Below are 12,026 nucleotides of genomic sequence, written 5' to 3'. Positions count from 1 at the left end.
AAAAAAAAAAAAAAAAAAAAAAAAAAAAAAAAAAAAAAAGATGGCAATTATATTTGAAACAATTATATATAAATAAATAAATACACTGAGAGTGGGTTGGGTCCATCCTGAGCATTTTCAGAGCACAGTTCCTCTCAAAGAAATTCAATAATTTCCTGTTGAAAAAATTAATTAAAGAATAAGTGCAGATGGTTAATAGTAATCTTAGACTAAATGTCCCAGAGTGAGAATGATCTTTGGATTTTGTGTTTTTTTATGATGGACAAGGGAAGAGGATTCTTGGTGAGTCTAGACTTTTCTAGTTTTGATTTGGGAGGCCCGTAAAAACATGCCCAGTGAATCAAAAAAGCATCACAAACATTCTGAATTAGGACACTTGGACTGGACTTCCACCTCCAATTAAGCTGTGTGACACTGAACAATTCACTGCATCTTATTTGCAGGGTATAAAGAGATAATGCACATTTTAAGGGACATCTTAAAGATTAAGTGAGATAAATTAGTTCAATGCTTTACAATGTGCTACACAAATTCCAGTTGGCATGATAACTATAAAAATAGTCTGAAGGGGGCCGGCCCGGTGGTGCATTGCTACAGTGCGCCGCTTGGGAGCGCGGCGGCGCTCCCGCCAAGGGTTCGGATCCCACATACAGACCGGTTCCACTCACTGGCTGAGTGAGGGGCGGGCGCAGCACCGAGGGTTGCAATCCCGTTGCCGGTCCCAGTCCGGTACGGGCACGACACTGAGGGTTGCGGTCCGTTGCAGGACACGAAAAAAGACAAAAAAAAGGAAAAAAAAAATAGTCTGAAGAACAAAGAAATACAGTGAGAGAACTGAGAAAGTATGTCTTACCATCTGAAAAAACTCATATCTCTGTGAGAATTCCATTTCTAATGAAATGAATACAATCTAAAAACTGCAGAATTATCAGTGTACAGAGATTAACCAGAATTGGAAATATGAGATATGCCTTAAGTGACACTAACAGTTACTATATTAGGAACAATAATAATAACTAAAATTCCAGGTGCTGTTGTAAACACTATCTATATATTAAATCATTTAATCCTGTGAGGTAGGTACAATTATTGTCCCCATTTCACCAGTAAGAAAATGGAGTTTATGTAATTTGTGGAAGGTCACACAGGTAAGCAGTAATGAGAAGGTAATCATAGCAAGGGGCTCAGCTTCAGGAGCTTAGTCATTTCAACACTACACTGTAGTATCAGGATGTAGTAGTTCTTCAATTTCAGGTTCATCAGCCTAGGTTAAATAAAGTTTAAAAACAGCTGTCTGCTATTGATCATTCATACATGGATAAATTTTTTAAATTGTTTGCTCAAATTGCAAGTTTCAAAATCAAAGATCTACTATACTCAATGAATACTGTTTGCTGTAATTTAAAAGTTTCAGCTTTTTAATAGGAAGATGCAAGATTTGTCTAAGTAATTAGAATATTCCTTGGAATTTTTTTTTCTTAAATAGTAAGAGCTTTTTACTATAAATATTTGTTGCTTGAATCCAATTTAAAATTTTAATGCATAAAGTTTGTGAGTTTACATTCTAAAGACATTTTAATTAATGGGGTTAACTTCAAAACACCTATAAAAAAGATCCATGTTTGAGGCAACTGAAAATGTTTCCAAAGTGCCAACATGTGCTGTCAGCCAAGCACATAGAAATACCAGGAGTGTGCATCTAATCGAGTTACTATACTCAGAGCCAAGCATTTGCTCTACCAGTTTTTATTTTCTCATATCTGCCTCCTTCTTTTCATTCCTACTGCATCACTCTAATTCATGACATCATTAAAACATTTCTGGACAACTCTACCAGCTACTGCATTACTCCCAGAAGGGACAGAGAAGCTCTAACATTTTATTTTATCACATTTATACAAAAAGACATAATGTAATCAAAGACAGAAGCACCAATTAAAAACATTCCTAAAGGCAAATATTACTTACTTACAGTACAAAAGTTATAAAATTTCACTAAGGCTAGAAATTTGAAGGTTGGCTTCCTTGTAAAGAAAGTGAAACATTATTTCTCATTGTCCTAAATGTGATCATTTAGGTTTTCTTCTCATCTCTTACACAACTACACCTTTTATCCCACCAATGCTCTCTAAATAAGGGACATCTATAAATCTCTTTAATCACATGTTATTAAAATCAGAATTTACTGATTTTCTTCTATTGACTATTTTTATGAATTACTATTTTGAAAACTCCAATATCTTTCCTCTAAAATATTTCAAAAAGTATGCAGGAAAATAATCACAAGAATAATCACAAGAATAATCACAAGAAAAAATTAATTTTACATTTAATTGAATTCAAGTCCTTGGCAGTAATTCAGTATGCAGGAAAATAATCACAAGAAAAAATTAATTTTACATTTAATTGAATTCAAGTCCTTGGCAGTAATTCAAAACATGGCTGCTTATCCAATTGACAAAGATATCCATGTTTACTTTGGAAGGAAGATATGGAGAACACAGTTTAGAGTTTGTGCCATTCAGGAATTCAGAAGCCATTTTCCAGATTCCTGGAAAAAACACAGAATGAAAACAATGCCTTACTTTACACCTCATGTGATAACCTGGCAGCATCATGGCTGCATAATATACTACTACACAAAGGAATACATGGAGAAGCTCAAGGTTAAGAAGATAAAGTTTCGTTAAAACCCCACTACCATATGGAAGTGAAAGACAACTCTCCAAGTTTTATTGCTAAGAGCAGAATAGAAATGCCACACCCAAAGAATGTCACTAAAAGGTGATTATTCAACTTATTTAGTATTCTGTGCAAACACTGCTTGCTTATTCAATTTATTAAATAACACAGCTGTTTCAGAAGGAGAAAAAAGTCTCTGACACCTCTGTGGAGGCATGACTAATGGGTCATTATGACAGCAATTAAAGAGTAACCACTGGCAGCCTGTAACAACTAACTGACACTGCTATCATGTATTTCTTAAGTTTTCTGTTAATTACATAAAATTTAAGTCTCTAATGAATTTCAATTAAACCAAAGTAGGGCATCAAATGGAAGGAAAATTTGGTGAAGAATGACTTGCTAAAAATGCACATTGGCTGAACACATTATGATTTATGGTCAGGGTTTAATATTTCCTATTGGGCTCTGACTGATTTATCATAGCCTCTTGGCAGACATGCAGCCTTTAAAATCATTTTCATATCAGCATGCCCAACGAAAGTACTACAAAGTAACAAAATATGTCCAGCAACCATAATTAAATTGGAAGGCTAACAGGATATTCATTTCAAGTAATTATTAATACCATGCCTCTCTATAAAACTTTCAGATTTAATTTTTAACTTCCTGAGGGTAGGGACTGTATCTTACTGTTCTTCTTAGCTCAGAGATTAGTACAGAACCCAGGACACAGCAGCTGCACAAGGGATGTTTCCTAAATAAATGAATAAATGAATGAATTTGAGATCCTGGAGAATGATGGTTGACTATCAAACCAGTTCGGAGAAGCAAAATAACAAATTATTCCTGTGCACAGTTAAGTTTCAAAACTTAAGTTTTTCTCTGGTAGTAAAAACAATCAATCATACAAAACAAAAACAAAAACACTGGCCTTAAAGTCAGAAAACATGGACTTTATCCCTACACCATTTCTGAATGAAGAAAAAGTTGAAAAGAGAGACTATATATTACTATGTGCACTCAAGTATCCAGAGACCTAATACTCTCAAAACATTTCTCATTATATCTACAAATTTAGATTCAGTGTTTGACAATACACTGTAGAACTATCAAATACTCTATAAATTTTTGTTTGTTTTTGAGAAGTATTTTTCAATTTTTTGACCACAATACAGTCTTTTTAAATGTATTAAGACTTAAGAACATAGATGGCATGTTCTCTGACAATAGTAACAGTAGGACATTAAGAAAATTCACAAATGTGTGGAAATTAAACAACACTCTCCTAAATAAACAATGGGTAAAAAGAAAAACCACAGGGAAATCAGAGAGTAGTTTGAGATAAAAATCAAAGTGCAACATACCAAAATTTATAGGATGCAGGGCTCATGCAGTCCTTAGAGGAATATTTATATGTGTAAACACCTATATTAAAAATGAGAAAAATCTCAAACCAGTAATGTAAACTTCTACCTTAAGAAAGTAGAAAAATAAGAAAAACTAAAGCAAAAGCAAATATAAGTATGAAATAACAAAGATTTCAACAGAAATACATGAAATAGGATTGAAAAGCAATAGAGAAAAATCAACAAAAAGTTGATTTTTTAAAAAGATCCAAAAAATTTGCAAACTTTTATCTAGACTGACCAAGAAAAAAAAAGAGAAGAGCAAAATTACTAAAATTAGAAATAAAGCAGGGGCATTATTATATTGCCATTACGGTTTTTTGTGGTGGCAAAATGTACTTTCTTTCTCTTTCTCATTTGCAGTTTTGTTCTACCAGTGTGTTTTGTTCTCTCTTGTGTTTGTGGTAGTGATTATTGTTTTCTGGATTCCAGATGCAGGACTTCCTTGAGGATTTTTTCAGGGCTGGTCATGTGGTGGTGAACTCCTACAGTTTTTGTTTGTGAAATACACTATTTTTCCCTCACTTCTGAAGGATAGCCTTGCTGGGAAAATATTCTTGGCTGGCAGTTTTCTTCTTTTAGTATTTTGGACATATCATCCCATTTTCTTCTGGTCTGTAGAGTTTCTGTTGAGAAGTCTTCTGTTAGTCTGATGGGGTTCCCTTATGGGTGACTTAACACTTTTCTCTTACTCCTTTTAAGATTCTCCCTTTGTCTTTGAGTTTTGCCAGTTTGACTATAATGTGTCTTGGAGAGGATCTTTTGGGAATGAATCTGTTTGGGCATCTATGAGTCTCCTGGATCTGAAGGTCAGTGTCTCTCCCTATGCCTGGAAAGTTTTCCATTATTATTTGGTTGAATAGGTTTTTAATTCTTTTCTTCTCTCCTCCCCTTCTAGAACACTCCTAATTTGAATGTTAGTGTGCTTGAGGTTGTCTGCTAGTGCTCTTAGATTTTCTTCATTTTTTAAAATTCTTTTCCTTTTTTTATTCTGCCTGGGTTATTTCAAAAAGACTATCTTCAAGATCAGAAATTCTTTCTTCTGCTTGTTCTAGCCTGCTGCTCAAGCAATTGGTTGTGTTTTTTATTTCATTTTGTGAATCTTTCAGTTCCATGAGTGCTGCTTCATTCTTTTAAGATATTGATCACTTTGTAATTTCCTCCTTCATATCCTGGATTTTTTTTCTCATTTCATTATGTTGTCTAACTGAGTCTTCTCATACCTCAGTGAGCTTCCTTAAGATTGTGGCTCAGAATTTCTTTTCAGTTATTCCAAGGGTTTCCTGCTCTATTGGGTCTGGTATTTGAAAATTACTGTATTATTTTGGTGGTGTCATATTTCTTTGGGTTTTCATATTTTCAGTATCTCTACGTTGATGTCTGATCATCTGGTAGAGCAGTTTCCTCTTCTATTACTCTGGAGTAGGCTATGAAGAGAGAGACATCCTCTTCTTTTTCCAGTCTACACTAGTGATTCTCCTCACGTCAATGCAGTTGAGTGTCTGGTGGGCCACCTGAACGATGGCTGTGGTTAATGCTGTGTCAAGCCATTTCTGCAGTGTCAAGCCATTTGTGCAGCAGCTGTTGCTATGATGGTGCCTGTGGCGGGCCACCCATGCAGAAGTGGTGTTTTCAGCATGCTGCTGACTGCTTCCAGGAGGGGGATGCTGTTCTTAGCTCCTCCCTAGGATCCTGGGCAAGCTCTGCTTCTTGCCTGCTTCTGGGCCTAAGTTTGTTCTTTTCATTCATATATGCACCATCAACTAAATCCAGTAAGCAGCTAATTGAGACTGTAGATATGTAGTTGTTAACCTATCTAATGTTTTTCAACTATGTTTTAACTAGAAGTTAAGACTTTCATTTTTATGAAAAATCAGGGGCATTTTGCAAGAACATACTTAAATGATCACCAAACACTGCTATTCATACAACAATACAAAAGCTACCAAAACAGATGGTTGTCAGGAAGCACCACTGTGTGAAATCTATATGTCAATTTAGAAATATTTGGGTTTCCAAAAGTGAAAATGTTCAAAAGTTGGAGCTTCCTTTGACCAGTAAGATCCCAGTGAGATATACAGACTATGAAATATCACTTTAGAATTCTCAAACCTTGCCCCAGGAATAATTTTCTTAAGTGGTAGACAAAACTTGAACAAGGGATTATTGTGTATGTTTCTTGGTGTAAAAGAGCAATAAATAGAAACTCGGTCTTGCTGTCTCTGGGTTAATGCCAGCAGTATTGCAAACAATAAAAGTAAAATAATATGGTTCAAAAATAAATGGAAAACATTAAAATGAGAAAAGTTAAGGAAATCACACAATAGCTGCTAAATGACAGAAATGGATCTAAGGCTTAGAATTCTTAAGACTCATTCTCAGATCTCAAGAATGATAAAAGGTGTTTGAAAAGATCATAGATACTTCTCAGGAAAAAAGTGGACAGACCTAAGACAGTATAAGCATTTTCCACAATTGATCTACAATAACTCAATAACTGTCATTTTATTTAAAGAAATATTAGAATTTTTTTTAACATTATCTAGCATACAGTCCATAAGAATTTACTAAGTAACTACCAATGTGTAGATTCCATGCTAAGGCAGAAGGATTCTAAAATAGGTAAAGTCATCCACAATCTAGAAGAGAAATAAACATGTAATACTTACAATACAAATATAACGAGGTAAGAGTTTACAGAGACACATACAAAATATATCAGGAGAATATTTTTTAATAGTGATCTGCTTTGTGTGGGGAGAATTCAAAAATAATACTGAAATAAAGCCTTTGCATCTTTCATTAATCTATACACAAAATTCTATGATCAGATTAGGATAATAACATTATTCACTAGTGACAGAAGTGTGATTTAATTTATTATTCCAACCCTTTGAATAGTTAGGAATTTGTTATTTTTTTGTTACTACTTTAGTTGGTATACAACTACTTCGTTATTACTCTCTCATATAGCTTCTCCTAAAATTTTGCCTAAACACTGTTTCCAGTGCTTGACATTTATGCATTTCCTCAATTTCTCCAATTTTTAAAAGTAAAACTGAGAAGTACTTTAGACTAAAAAAGAGAAATGGCAAATGTTAACAATTTACAAATATTATTAGACATATCTTCATATAAGGCCATTAGACCAATATGAAAAATCAGTAAGTGAACCAAGTAATTGATTAGTAACTAGCAGGAGGAACCCCACCATTTGGTGAATGCACAGTAATCTATAGAAAAGTTGTGGTGATGTAAAGGACAAAGTATTAATAATATACAATCACAGTTGGGAAATATTTCTACGCCTTTACACATAGTGGACATATTACAAATAATTCACAAACTTCATAAATAAAATACATAGTACTGGCCCTGGAATTTAAATTTTAAAAAAGATAAACTTTCTTTCAAAAAGATAATAGGACGTAAAACAAATAAAATCTTTCCTCTTTCATATTCAGCCACACTCTTTTACTCACCCTGGATCACAAGTAAACAGCTATTTTGTATGATGATTTAAACAACAAATTTTACTAATCCAAGGTTTCTGCCAAACTAGTAGGAGCTTCTAACTCAACCTATTTAACCTCCAGTATTAAGCACAATATCAAGTTAAAGATGTGAAGTCCTGCAACATGTATACGTGTCATGCTCTAAAATTGCAGCCCCAAGACAAATGGCTGAAATACCCAGGCCCTGCCTGGATGCAAAGTGCAACAGGAGTTTGTACCAGCCTACAATTCTGGTTTTCTTTAGGTACAAATGCAAAGCTTTTAATTTCTTTGTACTTGTGAAAACCATACTACCACACTGAAGGCATGAGTCAATCCAAAGGAGTGACAAACACAATGTGGCCTCTTTGTCAGTTTAGGACTTATCCTGAAATACTGAATGGGTAACAGGTAAACCAGTCCTCAGTAGTCCCCTCTGAGTCAGTCTGTCACTCACTCAACAACATCCCTAAAATACCTTCTACAGATAAATTTGAAGCATAACCTACAAACAGATGGTTTTGTCTTCTACCAGCATATCTAAATTTTATTTATCGCAATAAGTGCCTGTATGTTGATAATGATTTTTGTTGATGCCACACTGAGCATACTTCTTCCAAAACCTCCCTGTACTATGCAAAATTCACCAACATCATGAGGGGTAAAAGGAAATAAGGACAAGGATACACACACACACACACACACACACACACTATTTTTTTAATCTCCTCAAAGAAAGGAGGCCCTTTTTGTAAGACTACAAAAATGTGAAAATCATTGTATTTTATCACAAGTAAAAGCTCGACAGGCATCAATGCCCCTCTGAGCCTGTCAGCCCCTTCCATGAGTCCCAAAGACCACTCTTCTTCAGCTGATGCACAGGATCAGGGTTGGAGAGAGATGACTGAGGACTGAGAGGGCTCAAGAATAGGGCAGGAATGTTGACCACACGCAACCATAATTCTTTTTTAAAAAGTCTTGAAAATTTAATTATGGTATTTGCTTTCTGAACCTCAACATATTTCTAGATTCAATATGACTGTGTTAAAGAGCAGTTGCAAAATGCCTTGATCAAATATTCTGTGAATACTTCAAATACTCAAACCAGGAAACCTGTCCAAAGATCCATTTTGAAATCCCCAACCTTTATTACAAATAAAGGAATATAAGAAAGTCCTTGGGGAAACCAGTTACTCTATAGGCCTTATTATAACACATCAAATCAATTTATATTTGTTGAATGCCTGCCTACATATAGGAAGGCAATTTGCCACAGAATCTGCTCTACAAATGGGGAATTTTAATGCCTGTTTCTGTGGGAACTATAAGTATTTGGGAGACATTTCCTGTCTCATTCTCCTATTTTAGCTCTACAAAGCAACCACAGACATATATGTAAGATAGGAGCCACAGCTCCTCAGGATAGAAGAAGTAGGAGTGAAAACATCAACATATGATTTATCTACTACAGTTTACTTTCCTTCAGAATCTGAACTACTGCAAAGAGAATTTGACCTAAAATAAATTGCATAAATATGATTAGTTGATAATATCTGTGACATCCTGAAATCAATGGTACTATAGAATTAGAACTACTTATGAATGAATAATATAAAATTAAGCTATACATTCAAAAGAAACAATATATAAAACACAGTAAAAAAATCAAATTATATAAAGAAACTCAAACCTATGAGAATTTTTTAAACAACTAAAGCATGTAGTATTCAAATAAAGCAAGTATCAGTATTACTTCCTGAATGATTAAGATGAAGAAAACTGAATAGAGAAATATTAACAGGGAATATCAGGAAGATATCCATGTTGCTAATTAAACCTAGATTATACCTGCCACGCTGTAAGGCAAGAGGTGCACATCAAATGCCCACAAGGCTCAATCTTGACATCTTTGTCATTCTCTGCACAAATTTTACATAGCTGAAAAGTGGACCCCATTTCACAATATAATTCATATTGTTCCTAGAATTTGGAGGAAAAAAGAGACAATATTAACGTATTTCTAGAATAAACTGTTAATATTGAATTTTCTCAGATACAATGACTTACAGTAAACATATCATACTTGATCCTGTAAAAATTATGTTACCATCTAAGACAAGTTTTAAATTGATAATTAAAATTTGGTTTACAAAACCCATTTTCAAAAGGTTTGAGCTTTCATCAGCCATTTTATAAACGTGAATAATTCAGATTATTTCATGTTTCTTTACTGTTCCTGTAGGGAGAGATTTGCTTCAACAGTCATAATGATTAAAAAGACAAAACCAATAGCTTTAAAATGGCAAAATAAATGACTTTATCTTCTATGCAAATGCTGCATGTACATCTAACTTCACTGTCAAATTGAAAAAATATATATAATTCTGGCTGAATATTACATTTTATTTCTCAGATATCTTTAGAAATTCAAGAATAGAAGAAAAGCAGCATTTGGCCAAGCCCTTCCTGCATGCCGGGCACTGTGGTCCACACTGACTACTGCACATATCTCCAAAGCATAAGAAGATATATTGAATAAGAAAAAATACCTGAAGCTCAATAAGTTTAAATTGTTTACCTTAAATTCTAAATTAAATCTCTGACTCTAAAGTGCATACTCTTTCCCTATCTAACACCATGGGAAAAAAAAATTGTTTTATTAAATTTTGGTTCTCTTGATTTACCATGTCTTTTAGTTTAGAATATTTGATATAAATTTCTCAGTGTTCAAATACTGAAAAGATCTATGCCACAAAGAAGATAAAAATGTATTGGTAAATTTAAAGTAAATGCAAAAAAAAAAGTGTGGTTTAAGAGAAATAGAAAGAAAAGAAATTACGAAATAAAGATTTATGTAAATAAAGCAATGTTTTAGTCTAGTAAGTGCCTACAATATACCTGGTCCTGAGTAAGATAAATAAATGGAATTACTTAGTTCACAATATGCTAAAAGATATTACAAGCCTGGTAAGGAAAAATATATATACACACACAGACATACATAGATACACTTAAATGCATATACACATACAAATAACAATTGTGTCTACCATGATATATGTATGTGTGAGCATATGAATAATTTTTTAGGGAAAGTAATAAAAAAGACCAGAGAGAATAAGATGGAAAAGAAATAAATCTAAAGTAATCCAAAGTAAGTATAAATTGCTGATGTCCCTGAAATAATATATGAATATTGCTACTAGTCATGACTATCCGAAGAACAAATCTGCAATTATGAAAAAGGTACAATAAGCTAAACTCACAGATGCAAAACTCAATGCAACCTAAAGGGTGAAATATTTATGAATAATTTAAGGGAATTATATTACTTATGAAGATTTATTTTTAAACAATAGATTTATAAAATGGAACTATCCTGTGTATCCTTTTACACATAGTAGAAAATACAGAATCCCTACATAATTTTAAAAAATGGCATTGATTAAATTTAAAAAGCTATCCACAAGTTGTTCATACAAATGTCAACAAGTGTGTTTTCACATAATATCAAGACCCCAGGTACTGAAATCTTGAGAATTACAAATAAATCATTATCTATTGTCTTTCAAACGACCTATAACTTCTCTCTGGTTTGCTTTTTCCCTTAGATTTTTATTATTTATTACACAAAGCAAAAACATATCTAAAATATAAAATATTTTAAAACTAGACTGTCTGTAAAATACAATACTCAGGTTTCCCCTTTATTCTCTCCCTGATTCCTCAATTCTTTTCACTTCTTCAGATTAAACACTGCTACCAGTCTGGTATTTTTTATTTTTAAAAAAGGATTCTTGTAGGGGCCGGCCCGGTGGCGCACTGCGCTAGTGCGCCGCTTGGGAAGCGCGGAGGCGCTCCCGCCAAGGGTTCGGATCCCACGTGCAGACCGGTTCCCGCTCACTGGCTGAGCGAGGCGCGGGGGCAACACCGAGGGTTGCGATCCCGTTGCCGGTCCCGGTCCGGTACGGGTGCGACACTGAGGGTTGCGATCCGTTGCCGGACACGGAAAAAGACAAAAAAAAAAAAAAAAGGATTCGTGTATGGTGACATGTGATCATTTATTATTTATTTACTTACTTACAAATATTGAACTTACATAATGTAACTTTACAAAATAAAATGTTACATAATTGAGCTTTACATAAATGGATTTTTTTTTAAAAAAAATAAACATAATAAGATGCAGAAGTTCCCACGTAAATATGTAGTTACCTCCTTCCTCTTAATGACTCCGTATAAAACAGTATAAATACACAATGGTTTACTTAATTTATTATTGAATATTTTAGTATTTTGTAATTCTTCACTTTTATAAAAAATGCTACAGCGAACACCCTGTTATACACATCTTTGTATATATGTGTGAGTGATATATATATGTCTGTGTGTATATATGTATATATGTCATCTAGAGTCAAAAAATGTTTTAATTTTGATT

General features: G+C 33.7%; 1 protein-coding gene across 1 annotated transcript in view; it reads right to left on the bottom strand.

Annotated features, from left to right (window-relative positions):
- CBLB (Cbl proto-oncogene B, E3 ubiquitin protein ligase) overlaps window positions 1-12,026 on the bottom strand; it is a 208,529-nt gene that overhangs the window by 71,199 nt on the left and 125,304 nt on the right. The window contains exons 7-8 of the mRNA XM_008581783.1: window positions 9,653-9,674; window positions 9,434-9,565 (exon numbers count right to left, since the gene is read on the bottom strand). Coding sequence (XP_008580005.1) covers window positions 9,434-9,565; window positions 9,653-9,674 — 154 coding nt within the window. The remainder of the gene's footprint in view (window positions 1-9,433; window positions 9,566-9,652; window positions 9,675-12,026) is intronic.

This window comes from Galeopterus variegatus, unplaced genomic scaffold (assembly GCF_000696425.1).
Source record: "Galeopterus variegatus unplaced genomic scaffold, G_variegatus-3.0.2 Scaffold2457, whole genome shotgun sequence".
Taxonomy (NCBI): Eukaryota; Metazoa; Chordata; class Mammalia; order Dermoptera; family Cynocephalidae; genus Galeopterus; species Galeopterus variegatus.
This window is presented reverse-complemented; position numbering and strand designations above follow the sequence as displayed.